Source organism: Amphibalanus amphitrite, unplaced genomic scaffold (assembly GCF_019059575.1).
Source record: "Amphibalanus amphitrite isolate SeventyFive unplaced genomic scaffold, NRLGWU_Aamphi_draft 000133F_arrow, whole genome shotgun sequence".
Classification (NCBI taxonomy): domain Eukaryota; kingdom Metazoa; phylum Arthropoda; class Thecostraca; order Balanomorpha; family Balanidae; genus Amphibalanus; species Amphibalanus amphitrite.
The window spans coordinates 625,067-647,526 of NW_024881628.1; the positions used below are offsets into that span (position 1 = coordinate 625,067).

Consider the following 22,460-nt stretch of genomic DNA (forward strand, 5'->3'; position numbering starts at 1 on the left):
AATAATCAGGTAGGTATACGGTTTCTTGTCTAAGCTTTGTCACAAATTATGGGGGGGGGGGGCAAAAAGATACTTTTGCCCCCCACGAGTTTGCCAGGGGGGGGGGGCAGCTGCCCCCCCTGCCCCCCCCCCCGAATCCGCCGCCCCTGCATCCAGGGCGCCTTCGGCACCCTGAATGAGGGCGCCTGCTAGATTTGGGAGGGGCTAAAGCCAGGGTTGTGCTTGACTCATGAGTCGAGTCAGAAATTTGACTCAACTCTGACTCAACTGAGTCAGATTTGAGTCGAGTCGGATAAAATGTTGAGCTGTTGAGTTGAGTCAGAGTTGAGTCGGACAAAAATATTGCGGTGTTGAGTTGAGTCAGAGTTGAGTCAGTAAAATAACTTTTGACATTGAGTTGAGTCAAACATTTAGGAACATGAGTCAGCTGACTCAACGTTCTAGAAACAATCTATATATGTATATATAATATTACTTTTCATCCCCCTCCCGCTTAACAACTTGGCCCTGGCCCTGCTGCCGGATTTTTTTTTCACCCGCCCCCCGCTCAACAACTTTTTCATCTGAGTCAATTTTGAGTCAACTTACTTGACTCAACAAAAAATTTGAATCAAGTTTGAGTCGACTCATATTTTCATTGAGCCGCTTGAGTCATGAGTCGAGTCAAGGGAAAAAATCAGCTCCTTGTTTGAGTCAGAGTTGAGTCAGGGCTGGCTTTCTGAAGTTGAATGATGAGTCGAGTCGGCAAATTTTTTTGCGTCGAGCACAACCCTGGCTAAAGCCCAGTGTGCCCCCCCCCCTTGGTTGCGCCCCTGCTTGCAGTTAATATAACCTTAGCGTAATTTGTTTTGTTGGGTTAGGCCCTTTCGGTACAATGGGACCATTTCAGGGCCGAAAGGATTATAGGAATTAGGGGAAGACATTGGTCTGGGCAGGCACCCTAAGGAGTCTACGGGGCTGAGCCTGAGCCCGTCCGTTAGGACAGGCCACGAACCCCCCCCCCCCTAAGAACTCCCTGGGCCTGCACCCGGCGGCCGGCTATACGGGTGGCTCCCTCAGAGTCGGGAGCTGCCGTACGCGCTCCAAGGGAGCAGCCCGGCCCGCATGGCGCATGGGATAAAGCTGCCTATCCAGCTCCAGCCCGGAACAGGGTTGCGGCATGTAGAAGGATTTTAGTATCTTGAGGAAGGATACGACGTAACGGGACGTGATTAGCGTAATGAACAGTGTTTTTCATTACACCGTCATAACTTTGGCCCCCATTTGGGCTTCAAGCTAGGCGACTTTGGTCCTTGCTAGGCGGTTTTGGTCTGGTAAGAATTGTTTTGGCGAATTATTACTTTCAATGCAATCCTGATAAAAGGTTTATGGAACTTATTTTTGTGTTTCCATTTTTTTAAAGAAAAAGACAACGCTTTTTATCGAATCAATATAAGCATCCTGATGATGATGAAAATCAAGTCTTTATATTGATATTTTTGGCAGCGCCGGCGGATCTTTCGGATTCCGGCACCATCCGCTGCAAATATGGGTGAGTGATATTTTAATGATTTTTAATGAGTTTTTACTATTATACGGTTTGAGTGGTGGAAATATGGTCGGTCGAAAGGTCTGGAAGCATGTTATGAGTATATAAAATGAGTTACTGGTTGAGACAGGACAGCAATAGCGTCGCATCTCTTGTTTATACCGATTTCAGTCGCGCTGTTTACGGCTTTTAGGCCCCTATTTTCTTTTCACTGAGCGTCTGGAATCTGGATAAGCGGATTTCACACTAAACGCAATAAGGCTGAGGGCTTAAGTGTAATTTCATGGATGATCACATGTCAGTTGGGAACCTATCAGTTGGGTTCCAGTCAGTGGGGGAGCCAGTCAACCAAGCACCTCACCAGAGACATGATGATCACTTGCAGGATATCCAACTGACTGTGGGAGATGTAATGACTTTGCTCGCAGCCACGGATGGCAACTCAGCTATGGGTCCCGATGGATTACATCCTCTTGTTCTCAAGAATTGTGCCGGGGCTTTGGCTAAGCCAATTCATGCTATATACTTTCGTTCATTGAGGGAGGGCCAGTTGCCAGAGGCATGGAAGCACTCAGTGGTTATTCCAATCTTTAAGAAGGGGTTACGACTTGATCCACTTAACTACCGTCCCGTGTCCCTAACATCCGTTACATGTAAAAGACTCGAACGTGTACTTTGCGATGTAATCTATGATTATCTCGATTCATCGTCATTGCTGTCGTCCCACCAGTTTGGATTCCGTCCTGGTCACTCTATGGCAGAACAGCTCTTGTTGGCTTATGAGGAGGTGTCAGAGGGAGTTGATGAGGGGAGGGCTGTGGACATGGTGTTGTTTGACTACAGTAAAGCATTCGATGTAGTACCTCACGCAGTTCTGATTAAGAAACTCAGTTACTTGGGCATAGCAGGAGAGGTGTTGAGTTGGATATCCTCCTTTCTTTCCAACAGAACGATGAGAGTCAGTGTAAACAACAAACTCAGTAGCCCTAATTCTGTTACCAGCGTAGTCCCACAGGGCTCGGTGTTGGGGCCTTTGTTGTTTCTTGTCTATATCAACTTTGTCGCCTCCGGCTTCAGTTGCAAATACAAAATTTTTGCTGATGATTTAAAGATATATGGTTGCGGTAAAACACACAGAGACTTCTCTGGTTTACACGAGCTAGAAAGACAGATTCAGACTGATATAAACACTCTGTCCAGCACTTCCAAGTCTTGGGGTCTTCGCCTGAATCCTAACAAATGCGTGGTGCTCCGGTTTTCTAGGAGACAACATGCCTCGCCCCGTTACGTCTTAGATGGTAAAGAGTTACCTACTCCCAAGTCCCATACCGATCTCGGGGTCATCGTTGATGACTCACTGAAGTTCCACGACCACATATCATCTGTCACCCGCAAGGTCGCTGGTCTCGGGCACAGTTTCCTCAAATCTACTGTCTGTCAGTCTCGGGAATTCATGTTGTTCTTTCTTAAAACGCACATGAGACCTGTGCTTGAATATGCCTCGTGCGTTTGGCACACTGGTTATATCGAGGATGATCGGAGGCTCGAACGATTCCAAAGGTACTGGACCAAGCAAATAAGCATGCTCGAACATCTCGCATATAGTGACAGGCTGAGGGAGTTAGGTCTGTACTCGGTCAAGGGACGGCTTATGCGAGCAGATCTCATACAGTATTGGAAAATTTTCCACAGGAAAAGCTGCGTCCCCCCGGAGATCATGTTCCCTCAGCCCTTCACCCGTGTCACCAGGGGACACATGTACAAGATTGGTGTGACGCATGTGAACACAGATGTGAGGAAAAGATCATTCTCAAAGAGATGTGTCAATGCATGGAATCGCCTACCAGAACATGTTGTTGATGCCCCTGATGTATCTGCTTTTAAGCGAGGGTTAGATCAGTTGGGGAAACTACGAGGCGAACGTCCAAAAATGGATTGGTCAATAAATGGATTTCTTATGACCATATATGGGCATAAATGCAGCCATCGCTATTACGGGTAATTAACGGGAAAGTAGACAATACTTGCGGCATCACGTCCACCCATCGGAGAGAACTAGGTTCCATTTTCCATTGGGAACGAAGACTGTGAGTGAATACTTAACGGAATTCAGGGAATTCACTCGAAAATGGCGATCAAAAGATGTCTTTTCTGCAGGTTCTAGGCACCAGCGCCAATTCATTTTTTGACCGGCAATCAGCTGGCCATTCCATAAATTGATTGGCAAACAGCTGGCTGATCAAAATATGGATGCGGTGGGAGTGCGAACAGCAGAAGCCACATGACATGACAATGGTCTTCTGCCCTTGTGTGCACTTTCGGTTCGCACGAATGCGGGCTCAGGTCCTATATACGCAATTGCACAGCCGGCAGCATCGGCCGGCAGCACCCGGCCTCGTGGATGGACATAACGGACATAACTATGGAATTATGATACTAGGTATTGTCCAAACGACGAAGAGGCGGTATTGAAAATGACAATTTATGAATGCTTTTATTTTCCCAATCAATTGAATACACGTCGATTCCTAGCTCACCCTGGTATCAAATTAAAATGCCGGGGACAGAGCTGAAAGTTGGCATACTTCACCGTTAATTCTAGCCATAGGCGGCGGAACGGGTAGGGCACCGGGGCCCCCTTTGATTTTGGCATCTTAATATTAGCCCTATTGGGTGTTGCATGGAAAGAATGGGACCAAAAGTCGGCAGTGCCCCCCCCCCCCCTTAATTGAAGGTGTTCCGCCGCTACTGATTCTAGCCCGATCTTTCGACACCAACCGCATTTTTAGGTCAGGTCAGGTCACTGACCTGTGTGTCGTTAGAGTAAGCCTGTGCACCTAAAATGCTACAACTTCGCAATGCTCTCAGTGCCAGAAGAGCTCGTTTTCTTTCAAGAGGCTCTATCGAGATCGAGACGGCGTCAGGATCGAGACGGCGAGAGGGGGGGGGGGCGTACTGGCGTACTGAGTCCAACCCTCCGGGGTCCAAGGCCGGGGCGCATGTGGAAAACCATTAGGTCCGGCGATGGTGAAGCCACCAGATCAGTTAGTTATCGTGGGGCAACAAGTTAACAACAACAAGTAAATCGCAGCCAGACGCGTGCCTACCTTTTTACTGCCCTGTAGCAGTCTCACCACTGATTCGTTTTTGTTTTCTTTTGTATTTCATACCCAGACTGGCGTCGCCTCGGCATACCATTCGTCATGGTGATCCAAGACGCCTGTTGGAAATGAACACAGCCGGTCCGCCGGGCAGTGTTCATCTCCCACCGCACATCAACATAGGTGAAGAATGGTGCTGAACTGTGGGTGCTCGAGCTCTCCCAATTCTACGCCGGTTTGGCTCTGGAGCCGAAACAGACGGCGGAGGTCAAGGTCACCGCTAGGGCGGCGGCGGATTTGCTACGCCCAAGCACCCACAGTTCGGGCACAATTATCCACCTATGCCCACTGCATGCGCCACTACTCATTAATAACAATTGAGCACCCAGTTATCTGATCGGGGCCATTTGTAGCATTGGCCAACATGTGGCCATATATAACATTGACCAACATATGCCCACCAGCATGACGTCCGAGCTTCCAACAGATATATTGCTCCTCATAGCATGATTATCGCACACGGATATTGTTGCATATCATCGCAGCAGAAAGTTGACAGGCCATACGCCTAAACGGTCACCGCATATGAAGCAACTTATGTACTCGAGCGGCGATGACGCAATTCAAAGGAAAAATATGTATCGTAAAATTCCCCCTTCGTTCGAACCCATGACATGTCTGATTCCTTAATTCTACGCGAACTGCTTGTATGAGGAACCATCATCAGTAACAAATAAGTTGATGATGCCGTACCAAACCTATCAACCCACAACACTCGTTTGAGGACTACACTGTTTCAACACTGTCCTCCACTTCCTCCGGAGTCCAGACGGTCGCCACACCTCGCTGCCTTCCGCCACAGGTGACTGACGGCTGGCCTGCAATGAAACATATGAAATCTGTTACAGGAAAAAGTTTACTTTTAACATGGGGTTTTGAACTGGAATAGCAGTTCCGTGGCTTCAGCTGAGACAGGTTCAGACAGGCTCACAGTTCAGACAGTTCAGTTCAGACAGACAGGCAGACAGGCTGACACAGTTGAGGTCAGGTTAGATTATGTTTTGTTATATATTTAACTGTGAAAAGATGACTGAGGCACACGTGAGACGCACATATCAATATTGCAGCAAGGGTGACATCTGCTCAAAGTACCGATATAAGGCAAGGAAAAGCCAATCCCAGCAATAGATGTCATTTAGATTGAATAAATTTTAAAATGTTACAAAAAAGGGCAGCTGCTTACCGTCAAGTGTCACAGTGGTCACCCCCTAATGTACTGGTGGCTCACATTTCTCATCCTTTAACATTGGGTATAGGACCTACCGAAAAGAAATTGCTCCTAACAGCATTGACACTTCTTTAAAAAATTTAAACTGCCATATTAACGCAATACCTGACCTCCAAAAATATAATAAAAGCAAAAATATACGACGCTAGCGTCACGCACCGTAATTGTCTCAAAACCACCATCATTTTCACGCCGCCTATTTCTTCTCTTCTAGACAACCTTACACTAGAAAAGAGACAGAAAAATATCAAACAGGTCTTCCTATGCAAATTCCACTCAAAAAATTGCAAATCCTCACATATGTGGCATCGGCACGAGATAAAAACCGGGGACACACACCTTTCTGGAACGGAAGAACAATCCAGAGGGACACGACGCCTACCGAAATGGCCGTCTGCCTTGCCGTAAATATTTAACTTTCAAAATAAAAAACTTGACAAATCGACAGCTTAGTATTTATTGAAAATTTCTGACATATTTAGGGTTATAACGATAAAGTAATATAATTAAAATTTAATGTTCATGTTTCATTTACAAACGCACGTTTTTTCAACACCGCTGCTTTCTCTATCACGGCCGCCTCCACTAGATTCGTTCGGCATCGTGACTAATTGGATTAGGACCGCTGGTGATTTCTCTACAGAGTAAGTATGGGCTGTATGTGGTTATAATACTTCCATATGCCGTTTTTTTACCATTTTCAAACTAGGATGCACGAAATCAGGTCAATTTATTGATTGCATGACCTTATATGGGCATGGCTCCGCCCCGCCCCACGCATCCCAAGCCATTCATTGGTCAATTCATTTTTTGACGTTCGCCTCGTAGTTTCCCCAACTGAGATGATGTGATACCGGACCTGCTATTTGATTATGTCTAGCCTTCTTGCCCTGTGTATATTTCATATACGTTTGTAAAATATTTGGTGCTAATGTGACATGTGAAACGCAATTAGTGTGAAATTAGGATATTAGCGAGAACAAAAGGTACTATAGTTCGTTTTTTCAAAAGGACGCTGGCTCAAAGTTCATTGTCGAAGCTCTCACGTGAGTTTTGGCAACTTCAGCGTCTGGCTAAGAATTTCTTGCCGAAAAAATGATCGATTTCAAATTGTGCTCGGTAAATACAGGAAATTGTGACTTCAAAAATGAGCATAATATGATGACGTCACTGGTAGCAGCTGGCACCCAATGTCCGTACGAAAGCATTCATTGCCAATTTTTTTGGGGGAAAACTTCGTTTTTTGCTCTTACCGAGGCCCGAATCGAGTAAGCGATTCTTTCCATGATAGTTATGCATTGCATTGCAATGCAAATTCCACAGCATGACGTCACCACTGTTCTCATGTCTAGTTCCAAAACGCAGGCATGGAATTTATCGGGAATAATTCACATGTTAAAATAAGTTGACGTTCGAGTTTCTCAGGTTCAGTTTTTGCCCGTTTTGCTCGCTAAAACACGTGCTTGTTCGAAAAACATACTTGGAGCCAGCGTCCTTTTGAAAAAAAAAAACGAACTATAACCTTGACTATAACACTCGATACTCGATCATGTATTACGATAGGTTAAATGGCGACACACATTTCCAGTTCATGGCTCACACTGCAATACTCAAACATGGCTGGTCTTAAACGGAATTGGCGTGTCTTTCGATATGGGTTCCTTTCTTTTCCTTGCCACTCCTTCCTGTGACTGTATACTTGGTGAAGGGAACCAACCAGGTAAGTGAACCAGGTAAGTGGGGAAACTACGAGGAGCCAAACAAAAATTGGATTAGCCAATCAGCGGCTGGAGTGGGCGGGGCAATGACCATATATGGTCATAAAATCAGACAACTTCATCATTTCAATGAATTTTAGCATTCAAATGAAAAAAATAAGGCATCAGAATGTTTTTTAACCAGACAAGGCCTACACTCACCCGGTGCATAATTAACTGGTGGCTCTAAATCGCAGAGTTACAACGCAAGGTCAAACCGTGATTGGCAAATATGGCGGATTGAAACAGACGCGCCAAAAAATGTAAGCAGTACCGTGTTTTAAAAATGTCATTATTTTTATTATTTTGTTTATGGTTTTTCTGATTGTGGTTAAGCTATTATTTTAAAATTAAATATCTTTGTTTATTGTAATTAAATTAAATCTTTTAACAATTTTCTTTCATAAAACCAATCCATTTATTGAATGGCCAGCTGATTGTGACGCCCAGAACCTGCAGAAAAGCCGTTTTCCTATCGCCATTTTCGAGTCAGTTAGCCGAATTTAATCAAATCACGCTAATTCCTAGTGAAAAATGGAAGCCTTTTCTCTCCAATAAGTGGACGCGATACCGCAAGTACCGGTTTGTTATACCGTTTTTCACCCTTAGTAGCGGGGGCTGCATTTATGCCCATATATGGTCATCAAAAGTCCATTTATTGACCAATCAATTTTTTGACATTCGCCTCGTAGTTCCCCAACTGCTATAGGGAAACAAAACATCTTGAATGTTTCGAGAACATGATGCAACATCAGATCATCCCATAGGCTTAAAGTGACCATCCCACCTTAACATTAGTTTTGAGTTGAGATAGCCAAATTGGTGGCCATGGCCTGAAAATATCGGTTTGGGCACTCACAACACTGAAAAATGCTTTAATTCGGAGATATGGAATTTCAAACTTGCAGTTTTCGGATTCTCAGGGGCTAATGCATTGGGATGCCCCCTTAGAATTTGTGACGTCAGCGGAGATGTAACTTTTTAAATCTTTTACTAAAACATTTGGTAGCACGCGGGTAGCACGCGGTGGTATATGCTGCCTTGCGCGCACCAAATGCCGCACTTTCAAATAAAGTCGCTAGGAACAGCGGAGATCCCAAAAAGTAATCAAAAGTAAAAGTCTAATGTCTTGAAAACTGATGAATATTTTTCGATGAAATTTGTTAGATTTTCGTTTTCAATCTTTGTGAACCCAGCAACATCACTTTCATGTCAATTCATTAACTTTTCTGAAGGTGGGAGGGTCCCTTTAATGGTGGGGGTTTGGTACCTACATATTTTACAAAAGCATTTTAGCACTTAGTAGAATTCATAAGGAAGAGAATGGCTTGTGAAAAATGACCAAATTAGTATTTTCACTAGAGCTGCTGGAGGTGAGCTTGAGCTATGGCTTGTTTGAGCACTATGATCAATATTTTGGTGTTGAAAAATGACCTTGTGTTCATCTCTGGTGAACTGATCATAACATGAGGCCAAAATGATGTATTTTGGCATGCTTCGTCTAGGAAGACAACCCAAGTAGAAATAGGTATATCAATAATACCTTTTGGCCTCATTTTGCAATCATTTCACTACCAGAACATGAGTAGGCTATTTTCAAGACCATGCTTTTCACTAGAGCATTGAATATTGAAAAAATGAAAGTTATGCCAATGGGCTGGGGGTGGGAACACCTGTGCCACACAAAAGCAGGCCATGAACTCACTAGCGGATCCAGAAGGATGGCCTTTGACGCTGTGGGGGCTTACCCCAGGAAATTTTATTGTTTTCTAAAATTTCTCAGCCTTTCATTCCATATTGACTCCTGTGCAGTTGAAAACAAACTTCTATTAAAAGTTTTGTTTCATTTAAAAAGAAAATACAAATTTGGTTGGTTTCAGGTTTTGCGGGGATCATCTGCCAGTGCTATATTTACTGGCAAAAATGCCAAAATTTTATGGCAAACCTCAAGTTTATTTCATTCTTATGTTTGCCGACTCCCTGATGGAAAATGTGTTTGTGTCCAGCCAAAATGTCAGTTCACTTCTAAAGGCGTCATTGATAATGTTACATTTACTTGGCTATATGTTCGCAGTTCATGATCTGATGCATGACCCTTATGATGACCCTTATGATCCTACTGTGAGCCCATTTTCATGAGCATCTACAAAAATTAGATGCTCTGCAGCGTAAAATACTACTCTTTGATCATTGTTGTGCAGATGAAGTGTTTGGTTCCCTCAGACATCACAGATCAACTTCTCCAGTGCTCAAGAAGTTCAATGTTTTCCCGAAGTGTTTCCAACTCATAAAGTCGTGTTTTTGTGTGAAAAAACTGACAATCTTGAGAAGAGTGAAATTTATGACGAAAAGTTTCATTTTTGTCAGAATTTAGGTAGGCTGCCATTTGTGACATTGTGACTTTGTACTGTTCAGGTAAGCCCCGTGGTCTGCGCACTGCTCGCAAGCACGTCAAGAACCGCCGTGAGAACCGGTGGGCCGACAATGACTACAAGAAGGCCAACCTGGGAACGCGCTGGAAGGCCAACCCCTTCGGAGGCGCCTCTCACGCCAAGGGAATCGTCCTCGAGAAAGTGTAAGTTGACATTTGATCTGTTCTAGTGATGCAGTGACATGGCTGAACAGCAGTTTAGGGCTGGGAGGATCTGATGTTGATTCGTGGTACTGCCTGCCCCCTGGGCTTGTCCCCATCTGGCTACCAACTGTGGATTGGGCTCTGAATGCTGAAACAATAGGGAAGTTTGGTCTGTTATAGATAACAACGTTTTCGATTCATCTTAATTGTGAACCATGTGTAGCCATTTGAATGGTCAGCATTCATTCTACAACAGCTGTAGGCTCCATTGACTGCCACAACCTCGTGCTAGCTTCTGTCGAGCATAATATTTCTGAATGTGAAAAATTTATCATGTGTAATCTCAACCTAAACAGCATGAGATGACTGATCTAAAATGTTTGCTTTTGAATATCGTCTGATTTGTCATCAGCGTTATCTCGTCTCACATTCTCCCAATGATGATTTCCCCTCCTCCGCAGCGGTGTGGAGGCTAAGCAGCCGAACTCGGCCATCCGCAAGTGCGTGCGTGTGCAGCTGATCAAGAACGGCAAGAAGATCACGGCGTTCGTGCCGCGTGACGGCTGCCTCAACTACGTGGAGGAGAACGACGAGGTGCTGGTGGCCGGCTTCGGTCGGAAAGGCCACGCCGTCGGAGATATCCCCGGTGAGTGGCAACGAAGACGTTAGGATGGTCCGGCTGTTACGGCTCGAGTGGTGACCCCGACGCTCTGATGGTTGGAGTCGTGGTCTGGAATCCGGATATTGTTTCGGTTGAACGAAGCTCCTTTGTCCGTGGTGCTGATAGTAGAGTATGAACGACCTCTCCCTGGTCAGGCCGATGACACCTGGTCTATATACATATAGCGCCACCTGCCATGCATTTTTCACACGTTGTTTCGGTTTAGTCCGTCAGGCTAATCCATGTTTTTTTTTACAATTGTTGCATCATATAAAGGTTCTGATTTTGAAATGAACAAAAGCGCCGGTGCGTGCTCCCTAGTGTTCGAAGTCATTCGTCATGCATTTCTTCGCTGCACAAATCCTAGTAAGCACGTTGCTTCGCATCGTATTTCTTCATCTTCGGTTAGGTTGGGCAGGTTAGGTTACGTTGTGTTTGTTAAGACTGACGAAGAAATGCGATGCAAAGCTCAAGTTAGGTTGCGTTAGGCTAGGACGACTAACAAATATGCAGACGAAGCTTTGCTTGACGAAGAAATGCGAAGCGAAAGCTGGTCCTTGAACCAGTTCCTTCGAATTTACCATTTGGCACAACTTGTTTTGTTCAGAAAATTTTGACATTGAACCTCGTTTTGCCTTTTTTCTGCTTATGCTCTGTACTGTATGTTCTGACGGGCTGTATTCCTTCCTCAGGTGTGCGTTTCAAGATCGTGAAGGTTGCCAACGTGTCCCTGCTCGCCCTGTACAAGGAGAAGAAGGAGCGTCCCAGGTCGTAAACCAATACATGTGAGGTCGTCGACACTTGTTTTCTGTGGTGATTTCAGTCGACGGGAAAACGGAGTCTGGGCTGGTCTGGGGTGGGTGCTGACTGATTTACATTTGCGAGCCCGAGATCTCCAAGATTGGGGGATGGTTGGTGTGACAAAGTGGAACGGTAGTACAGGGGCGGATTGCTTATGATCCCAGTTGGGGGGCTCGCAAGCACTCGTTAGCTGCTGGGGGTAGTCGCCAGTCGGTAACACAACTAAGGCAGCGCTGCCACACATTCGTAGACATGTCGTTGACTAATGTAGAGGGCATTTGGCAGATTGTCATCGCATCATCAGTTATGCTGTAGTATCTTGGTGAACTGAGGGGACACTGGGAGAGAGCTCCGGGCGTTGACTTGTCACAGTGCACCGAAAGCGACGTTGATCCACCCACGAGACGATAGTTACGAACGGGTACAGATGAAATCTCGGCCACGACTGAAGGGATTTTGTAGCGCGACGGGAGCTGGCGGTCTGGCCGGAATAGGTGTCGCTGGTGTCGGGGGGACGGCACTGTCGGAGGCGGAATGAAAGCCGTAGGTACTCTAGGGATTTGCCATAAACTCTTCATCTGGCCGACGCGTTGAATGATTTATTTTTGTCTGGAAGGATCGACGAGGTGTTACCTTTAGGTCAAGGCCAGGTCTATGCCGATCAGGTCCGGTAGCGACTAGCGGGTCGAGGAGGTCATGTAAATCATTCTATCTGCAGCTCATCCCGAGTTCAGTAGTGCCTTCACTGACTCGTTTTCTTAACGTGATGGGGACTTATTCACGAAAATTATTGACGAAATTGACGGGAGCATTTTTTTTCGCATGTGACGTCAGTAAGGCTTAAAATGCAAAACCTAAGCATCGGAATCGGACCTTGCAAAAAAGCGCATCACTAACAAATTCATGTGTGAATGAATCACGAATTCGTGTGTCTTACCATTTCACGCGCTAAGTTTTCATGCTTGAATTAGCCCATCAACTGCTGAGGTCCGTGGCCGATCCGATCTTAGGTGACCCTTACGAAAATCCGAAATACTACGAATGTGAGGATTCGGGAGAGTTTCGTCATGGTGCGTGAGATTCCCTGGTTCATAAGTGACCTTATAGGTCAGTGACCTGACCTGACCTCGAAATGTCATTGGCGTGTGACAAAACATTTAATTCGTATGAATCGTTTGCGAAAAAAAGCCTGGTCTGTGGCTTAGACGCCATCGGCCGGGAGGGTTGAATATTCCACGTTATTTCCAGATATCTTAAATTCACTGAAAAGGCTCTGAAGCTTTTTCCTACATGCCGGGGTATGTCTTAAGCACAGCACGAGCCGGGCAGTAAAACTATGACCAAGAAACTGTCGGTGTCAAAATGCCATGTTATTTGATAGGCCGGGCAGGAAACAAAAGTTTACTGTATGCCTCGCCTATTCAAATACATTAGCCGGAGGGGTGTGGTAATAACTGGTGTAAGCAAATTGACCACGGTCAAAAATGCATTACCAGTTTGCACTTAAGCCAACATTTTGGGATGGTCTCGTTCCTAAGTCGGCTAAGAGCTTCGGTCCAGAACATAAATTTATCGTTGGCATACAGTAAAATACATACCAAACTCGGCCGGTGATAAATTTTCAAGACCTCAGTCCTTACTGATTTTTGAACTCGGCCTTCGGCCTCGTTCAAAAATCCAGTAAGGACCTCGGTCTTGAAAATTTATTTACACCGGCCTCGTTCAGTATTATATATTACTGCCCGAGTTTACTGCCCAGGGCAATGACCTCTAAACTACAGTTTATCGCATTAGTCCAGAGGTATAATTGACAGGGAATGTATAATTGACATCATTATTGCATGATATTTGCCGCGTAAAATTAGCAAACTAACATTTTTTGGTAAATATCTGCTCTGCTTATCAAGGGTTTTGAAATATTCTGTATTGGTTACAAAGCCGAAATTATGGTAAGATATGCGCCTATTAATCGAAATCCGTTATCGCCTGTTGTCTTATCTTCGTTTGATATGCCCACTGATACCTTGGGCCTAAGTTAATGCGTTTTTATTTGGCAGTTGTAGTCCTTTCCTCGAAACATACATGTAAAATATGGAAAATATAATGTATTTAACGAGCGTTTAGCCATAGGGCATATCAACAAAGTACGATTACATAAATGAAGCAAAGATTCTTGCAAGAGCACTGAGAAAATTCACGTTTAATCACTAGAAATATTATACCTTCTTCTTGTTCTTATGTCGTGGCAAATCATTCAAGTATTATGTTCCTTGGATATCCAATAATTGTGCCATTCTGAGTTGATATTTTCAGACGTGATTCTTTTTGAAGTAAGGTATTTTGATGCATTTTCTTCTATAAATTTCCTTTAAGGCAGTAGCGCAATCACTGTTAGGAAAATATGGACAAAACAATTGTATAAAGGTGTCACCAAAACCTGTCGAAACTAACCTAGCAGGTATGCGGCATGTAGGAAAAATCTTACTGACCTCGCCTTGACTGACCTCAGCCGTACGAAATTATTTGGAAACTCGGCTTGCAAAATTTGACTCCGGCCCTCGTGCTTCGCACTCGGGCCTACGTCAATTTTGCAAACCTCGTTTCCAAATAGTTTCGTCGGCCCGGTCAGTAATATATATTCTGGCATCAATCCTTCGAAATTATGTGTTAATTTGACAAAGTTGCAACTTCTTTTTCAAATTTATTTGACCCAGCATCTGGAAGCTGCACCCTTTCCCGCTCATTATGTGCACGGTGACTATAAATACACGATTATGTGCACGGGTTAATCTGTATTCGTCTGATTATGTACACATAGTCTGACGAATGCAGATTACGTGTAGGTACACATCTTACTAAAAAAAATACTGCACCTAATGAAGCCTTCACACATGGGCGCCGCCACCGGGGGGGACGGGGGGGACGCGTCCCCCCCACTCTCAGAATGGAAGGGGGACGTCCCCCCCCCCAAACCCATTACGGAGCGAGCGAAGCGAGCGTAGTCTTTCTCGAAATTTCTGAGTATGAACGGGCCGTGGTCACGCTTTTGCGAGACTTATGTCTCAGGAACCACTTGACTGATTTACATGCGGTAATTTTTGTAGGGTAGCTTCATTCCTTCTAACAAGTATTGAACTATTCTCGATGCATGTGGGTGACCTATTATGCACCCGCCACGTGAAAAACGAAGAGGTGTCAGTTTTGTAACAATTGCATTAGGTATCTCGGTAACATACTGGGCCGATTGCGCTGAAGTTAGCATGTAGGTAGGTAGGCACCCACCAGGCAATGCATATCCAAATCCATGACCATGTGCCACAGTTGGGGTGCTGCTGCACGTGCGCACGTGCAGGGGTCGATTCCAGATCTCGAGAACGGCTGAACCGATTGTGCTGAAAGTTGACACATGGTTAGGGACCGGTTATTAGGGTGCCGTGCAAAAGTCAGTTGGGACCCATTTTGCACGTGCGCACGTGCAGGGTGCCGCTTACAGATCTCGAGAACGGCTAGGCCGATTGCGCTCAAATTTGGCACATCGTTAGAAACTGGTCAGTAGGGTGCAGTGCACAAGTTGGTCGGAGGTACCCCCTCGCAATTCCGTACGTGCAAGACCAACCCCCTCGCTCGCTCCGTTGGTCGCCCCAAAAGGCGTTTTACTGGTTGTTTTCCTACTCGAAATTTGATTAGGCCCTTCGGTCCAATGAGACCATTTCAGAGCCGGAAGGATGAAAGAATTAGTGGGAGAAATTGGTCTGGGCAGCCACCCTAGTGAGCCACTTGGGCTGAACTCGACCAATTGAACAGGCAGCCCAGCCCACTGGCACTCACTGTACCCGGCAACGGACTCTAGCTCCAGTGGAGTCATTCCCGCATGGGATAGAGTTGCCCGTCCAGCCCGGAGCAGGGGATCGCGGCGTGGAGGAGAAGGATTTGACTGTCCTGAGGATGGAAGAGATGGAACGGTGCCGAATCTGAGAGGGTCCAGGATGTTCAAATACTCAGTATGTGGGGTATGGGCCTACATGCATTGGTCTGACCCCTGCCACCTCGGCCAACAAAATCTCCAATTCTCCAGCTCAGTATCCGACCTGTTATCGCGGAACTGCCGATTTTTGATATCGTGATCAACGTGTGTCGTATAACACGACTGGCCGAAAACGGGCATAATATATTTCGTCTAACCAGCCAAGAGCATGACTTTAAACCAATCCGACCTCGGAGTCAAAATCTGAACAATTTCGAAGACTTCAACTCCGACTCTGGCCAAAACTGTCAACTCCGACTGATTCCGGCTCCGACCCCACAGTTCTGCAGTCACACTAACTACACTAAATTTTCAGCTTCTAAGAAATAAGCTATACCGTTGACAGGAGCACAAAACTTTGAGGCGACTTGACTACTTGACTTGGTGACCTGACCTAAGGTTTTCTGGTATCAAGCTTTTTAAACGGGCTGCAAAATTCGTATTTTAGAGCAGTTTTGCCTGATGTTTTTTGCCAATTTTCGCGGCGCTTCGCGCCGATTCGTGCACAACCCAGGCAGAGAGATTGTAACTATACCTACAACGCCTCCTCCCCCACGCGGGTATGCAATATGCATTACCTATGCAATATGCATTACCGATCAGATTAGTGGCATACATCAGCAATTATACCCTGATGATGAGGCACTAGAGGCTTTGCCATGTCAAAATTGAATCGGACATCAGATGTGTATATACACATCTGATGTATATACACATCTGATGCTCCAAGTAGGTAGGTACTCTCCAAGCTCCAAATGTAGGTAGGTACTCGGTGGGAATTCGGTCTACAGCCATTACTTAAAGGAAATACCTAAACTACTTTCCTCAAACCAGTTGTTTTGCCACAGGTTTATGAGTTTTTATGCTTAAAATGGTCAGGAAATAACATAACGAATATTTGCAAAATGATTTTTTATTTATTTTTACATAAGAACCAATTTCCGTCTTTCGTAGAGGCCTTACCTAGGTATATTGCAGCGGAAGCTGATTACGCGTTGACCAATCAGATTACGTAGTTCAAAGCAGCTGAATGCTGATTGGCTGGCATTTTTCCGTAAGGGAATGGATTCCTCGGTAAGGGAATGACAAAGTGTAATTATGGGAATGACTTCAGTATTCAAACCTAAAATCGATACCGATATCTTTGGCTAGGGTGATCGTTGAGCCATAAAAGCTCCTGATTTGTTCTCGTCTCAGCTCAGGCTACAAAACTGTTACTTCAGTTCAAAACCCAATGTTAAAAGTGGTATATTTGCTTTAAACTTTGAATGCATCGGACCGAAAAAGCCACGGTAAGAATGCCTACTTTTGGGTTTTCAGTCGGTCAGTCCGTCCCCCCCAGTCAAAAATCCGTGGCGGCGCCCATGCCTTCACATCCTCCATTTAAGCATCACGTATGAAACAAGACTTTCTTGTAAAGGATGTATCTGATGCGCTTTATGTGCCGTTGGGCATGCTTTTACAGCAGTGAGCAGATATTGCTCATAATGACAATAGGGTGAGATGCTTCTAAGCTCGTCATGGACTTAAAGGTAGTGTGCCACCTTCCAATGATTTCCCATTTTATTTTTCCTAGGATAAGAAGCTTCTGTTTTTACCTAATATCGCAAAAAAATCAAAAATGGGCCTGGAATAGTGCCTTTTTTGCCTAAAAGTTTATCGGTTTTTCGATATGTATAACAACTGTAGTGGGCTGACCTGCAAACAGGCGTCGGCAACAATCGCGAATGCGGCGCACATGTGACAATAAGCAAAGGTCATTATAGAGTTACGACGTACGGGAATGAGTTATCAGCTGTCTAATCGTAGACAACACAATGTCGAACTTAAACTGTAAGCCTGTATTGGTATTGTTTCTTTAATTTGGCTGTCGAACATTAATTTATGGTTTGAAATATGATTTTATGTAAAATAATTGATATGAAACAGCCGTCTCTTAAGTTATGACCCCATTTCACCACACGCAAGTGGCAGAAATGACAATGATCAGCTGACGCATTTTTCTTGGCCGAAGTCAGAGCGCGCAGCCCGACGCACCACGCGTATTTGGAAATTCCGACCTCGACGACCATCAGAAGCCACCTAACAGGCGTGTTCGAAACCGCAGGAGATGATGATGAACGGGTTTATCGAAACTTGATTGGATGAGCCTATCGGTAATAGCGATTTTAGTGTGTGCATTTATTGTTCATAGTGGTGTGAAATGTGGTTGGGGTACGACCGACAACCCGTCGGGGCGAATTTCGCACTGGGGTACTCAAAATTTGAAGAATTTAAGACGTTTCCATGAGTTTTGAAGGTATGGATAAGTTCTAAAAATCCGGTTCTCCTTATCCGGGTCATTAACTCCATATGGTCCAAGAAAGCTGGTCCACTACCTTTAACAAGAGACATTCAGGGCATCTTAACCCGCGCACCGACGGGGGTCTGCGCCAACTTAGAACCGACGGGGGGGAGGGCGGATGACCGCCCCCCTCCCTGAGAGTTGAGAACGAAGCAAGATAGCGACAAGCGGTAAACGGCATGGGGTACGCACGGACAAGGTCTACAATTTTTACAAAGGTCATTTTCAGGTCAGGTCAAAGGTGACGTCACAGGGGTCAAAAAAGTCAAAATGGCGGTGCTAGATATGGATAGTTTTTCGCGAATAACTTTCGAATTAGTCAAGATAGGAACAATTTAAGGGCATCATCGTGGTCCTCTCATCAATCCGCATCGAATGATATAGGCCATTCCGACCCGTTTTAGTGGTAAAAACAGGGAGTTGATTTTTCCCCCATTGACTTATAATGGGGAGGTCGAGAAATTGACCTGACCTTAGGTCATCGATATCAAAATTCCGAGATAAACAAATTGTAGCTACTAATGACATTCTGCGACTTTCAAAGGCCTCCGACATCTACTGTAGCTCTGGCACGGTGACAAAGTTGCAAAAAAGTGACTTGAGGTTGGGTCATTCAAAGTGACCTGGTGACCTGACCTTAAAAGTTAAGAGGTTCAAACTTGCACACCATGTGTAAAATTAATGATAGAATGGTCGTACCAAATTTCGCGGCACTACGCGCCGCGGTTTTCCCGCTATTCGCGAAAAACCTCAGGAAGGGGGGGGCGGATATCCGGCCCCCCCCGTCGGTGCGCGGGTTAAGCTTTCTGTCCTTCAAACTTTGCAAATGTGTTGTGGTCAGGCCATCAGGCTAATTGTTATTGCCTCGCTCCCACTCAACCCTCCGCCGAGACTTGTCACACGGAGCACCCAAGGACGCCGGGGCTATCTTAGAGGGCATGCAAGGGCGCCACAGCTGAATAGCTATGTCTCCCGGACACCGGTGACGAATGCAGTAGGGATGCTCTAAGTCAACATCGTCAATCCCGTCTCCGTGGCAACTAGCTGGGCATGATTTCTCAAACTTTTGTAGGGCCAAACTTCAAAAGTTTGCCGCATATAGGCATCGGTAGATCTGTGAATAGAGGCTGACAATTAAAAGTTTGTAGTCTCATAACGACTCATGCCACTTGCCCAGTGGGCAGTGACCACACCAGTAAACTGAGCAGTCGCCTTTGTCCAAGCCTCTCTCGTTACCCGCACTTCATTGTTATCACCGTGTCCAGTTCTGTTTAAATGTACGCGGCTCACTGCATCCAGGAGTCTGCACCCAAGGGCCTCCGTGCCATACTGTTTGTCACCGTTCTCCGAAACGAAAACTCACGCTACGTCTCAGACCTACGCCAAAACCAAGTCTCCGGCACAATGTTCGTGACTATCCGTCCGTGCACGAGGGCAATTAGTTGCGAGTGTAGGTGCTGGAGGGCTGGCTGGGTCCAGAGTCCACTCCCCAGTGACTGGTCACCTCTGGGATCACACCTGTGACGTAAGTGTCGGTATAAGAGCGGCGCCGTGGCGTCGTTCCTCGCAGTCGACACCGTCAGGGCAGCTGGTCTCCCTCGTCCCGTCTGCCTCTCACCGCACAAACTCGGCGTTCAAGCAGCAGGTCTGCACAGACGCACCAGAAACAACTCGTACATCACAATCATGTCTCCCAGCATCGCCAGTCTGCCCGTAGATCAGGTCGCCTGTAAGTACTGGAAACTTAATCTTAGCGTAATCATGCAGTTTAACCCTTTCGTGGTTTCGTGCTATGTTTATTATTTATAGCTGCTTTGGTTTGTAACTTACGTCTGGTCCCTTTGGTTCCAATACATTACGAGAATAAAAAACTCCGTTTGCACACCGCAATGCCGAAAGACGGGCGATGACCATGTTATGTCTGGCATCGTCATGCAATCTAATCGGCCGACGGTTATACGCTCGTCTGCACATTGCAGTCCCCGGAAATGAACCTAACCTTGTTTGTTTTCAGCGCTGCGCCGTCAGTTTGACCTGCTGGACACTGACGAGGATGGCCACATCTCCCCGGTACACCTGACCAACGTCCTGCGCAGCATCGACCTCCACATCACCGATACCGAGATGGACGAGGTCATGGCCAAGACGGACGTGGATGGTGACGGCATCATCACATTCGAGGACTTTGTCGAGGCTTTCCGCACGTCCCGGAGGGAGGAGCTGGCCAAGGCTGACCACGAGAGGCAGGCCAACCTCAGGCAGACCTTCCAGGTAAGACGGCGGGCTTTGTCAAACTGAAGCGTAGAACCTAATTAACGTTTGATTAATGCGTGCACGTTCAGTGGTTTCTGGTTTCACATTGCTATAATCACTGTCTGCTGGGTCTTTATGTGGTGTCGCGGCCTGTTCCCTATGCGTTATCAACGACGTTCACTATGATTCCAGATCTTCGACCGTCGGAACTTTGGCACCATCAGCCCCAAGGACATCTGGAACGTCATGAGGAGCCTGGGAAAGAACATCCCCCTCGAGGACAGTGAGTACATAATTATAGGAGTTCGGCGTTCACTTTTATCTGAACAATCTTAGCATCATGAGCTTTGAGCAACCTTCCCTTTTCGCTAGTTTTCGTATCATTCGACTTTGGGTGTAACTTTTGCAGCTTCGGCAAGTTGTACCGGAAGTCTCAATCTAAAAATTGTGTTTACACATACCGTCAAGATTGGCGACAACTATGGTAAAATGAACACTTCAAAACAGTTTATCCCTTTCCGACTACAGTTTCAGTCGTAATGCCGGCGTCGATAACCTGTTACATCACAACTATAATGTGTGTTTCAGTTGAGGACATTGTTGCTGAGATCGATCAGGATGGAGACAGTCGCATCTCCTACTCTGGTGAGTCATAGGATAACACGAGGACGCTGTTTCTGGCTGTCATTTGTGTATTGATAAGCTTTTGGCATCAGCTTTTGAGTGGCGGACGGCTGTAGTTCCAACTTTGTATTGATGTGGTACCTTCAATTCAAGCGAATGGTGTTTCCTATGTAAACAGTCGAAACATAGCTTCTCCCTTAGTGTAACTATTTCGAATAGCTCATGCAAAGCAGAGTGTATCATAATTCCAAGTGTTATAACTGAAGCCTGACTGTGTCTGTGTTGTGTGTTTTCGCAGAGTTTGTGCAGTGTGTGTTTGCGGACGACGAGTGAGGCCGGGCTGACTCTCGCACGTTATCGAACTGTCGGCTGGCTGGTCCAGTCCGATCCGTCCCGGGTATGGCCGCAAACGGCGGACCGCCCCCACGACCGCCGACCCGCGCCGCTGTCTGAGAGAGTGAGAGAGAGAGAGCTCCGCTGTCCTGTCGGTACCGCGTGGCTCCGGCCGCCCGCTAGAGGGCGAGCCCGCCGGCCGGTGGTGCTCGCCTTGAGCGGCGCCGGACGCCCCTCCGCCGGGGACCGGGGGCGGTGGGCGCCGCCCTGGAGCCGGCCCGGAGACGCCGCACCCGCCACGGTCCCCGAGCCCTACATCTGTCTATGTTTATGGCACGCTTGTGACCGCCGCACTTGTTACTAATACAATGCACGGTGACAGCAAAACACGTTTGTTTTATGGCGCAAAATGCGTAAGGTGTAAATGCAATGCTTTTGACGATAAGATTGGAAGATGACGATAAGGATGGAACGGATTAGGCTTAAGCGTTATTTTTCTAGAGCGAGATACGAGAAACTTGTCATCTAGCCGCTTAGAACGGAAAACATTGCAATACCAATGACTGATCTAAGCAACCTTCGCAGTTGCTCGTCGGCACGGGAGAAGGCAACCGTCATTGTTGTGTAGAGGACGTTTTACTTGGGTGTCGCGTATGCAGTTGATGGTTATTGTGGGACGTAAAACGATCTAATGCATCGTCACATTACAAGGAAGCGCGCTGTACATTAAAACGCATTCGGCAATTTATAAACAACGGACCTAAGCGTTTCAAGTAGCGGGTCCCGCTCGTGTTATTACAGAGTTAGCAGATCCGCTCCCAGCAAAACCAGCTGTGGAACGCCAAATCGCTTATGATGATTCCCTTTGAGTTGCCGCTATCCTTTGTAGCATCTTTTGCAAATATTTTAATAATAATGTTAATAAAACAGGTCGCTGGTCATGGGCCGTCGGCCAGGTTAGCATTTGGTCATGCCGCTGCTGACGCCATCTGTGGGTGGACATAGCCTAGGTGGACTTTCTGATAATCACTGGGATGACTGTCCGAGGAAGATGACCATACATGGTAAACGGACGATTGTGTTGTTAATAATTCCCGTCATGGCGATCTGATCTATTTGATAGCGAATACAATTAGTAATTACTGATAGCACTGACTAATGACTACTGTAT

At 46.0% G+C, this 22,460-nt stretch overlaps 2 protein-coding genes across 3 annotated transcripts; both read left to right on the top strand.

Annotated features, from left to right (window-relative positions):
- Window positions 1-1,485: 1,485 nt before the first annotated feature.
- On the top strand, window positions 1,486-11,708 carry LOC122382096 (40S ribosomal protein S23). Of its 2 annotated transcripts, none has more exons than XM_043367025.1 (4): window positions 1,486-1,531; window positions 10,090-10,249; window positions 10,711-10,895; window positions 11,603-11,708. In XM_043367025.1, exons 1-4 carry the CDS (start codon window positions 1,528-1,530, stop codon window positions 11,683-11,685), a joined length of 432 nt encoding a protein of 143 aa, XP_043222960.1. In that variant the 5' UTR covers window positions 1,486-1,527; the 3' UTR covers window positions 11,686-11,708. The 2 variants fall into 2 exon arrangements, with proteins under 2 accessions (XP_043222960.1, XP_043222959.1); XM_043367024.1 differs by lacking the exon at window positions 1,486-1,531 and adding an exon at window positions 4,708-4,812.
- Window positions 11,709-19,378: 7,670 nt separating this feature from the next.
- On the top strand, window positions 19,379-21,678 carry LOC122382097 (neo-calmodulin-like). The gene is made up of 5 exons (XM_043367026.1): window positions 19,379-19,808; window positions 20,094-20,350; window positions 20,525-20,615; window positions 20,921-20,977; window positions 21,255-21,678. The coding sequence occupies exons 1-5, from the start codon at window positions 19,766-19,768 to the stop codon at window positions 21,287-21,289; spliced, it is 483 nt and encodes a 160-aa protein (XP_043222961.1). The 5' UTR covers window positions 19,379-19,765; the 3' UTR covers window positions 21,290-21,678.
- The last annotated feature ends 782 nt before the right edge of the window (window positions 21,679-22,460 follow it).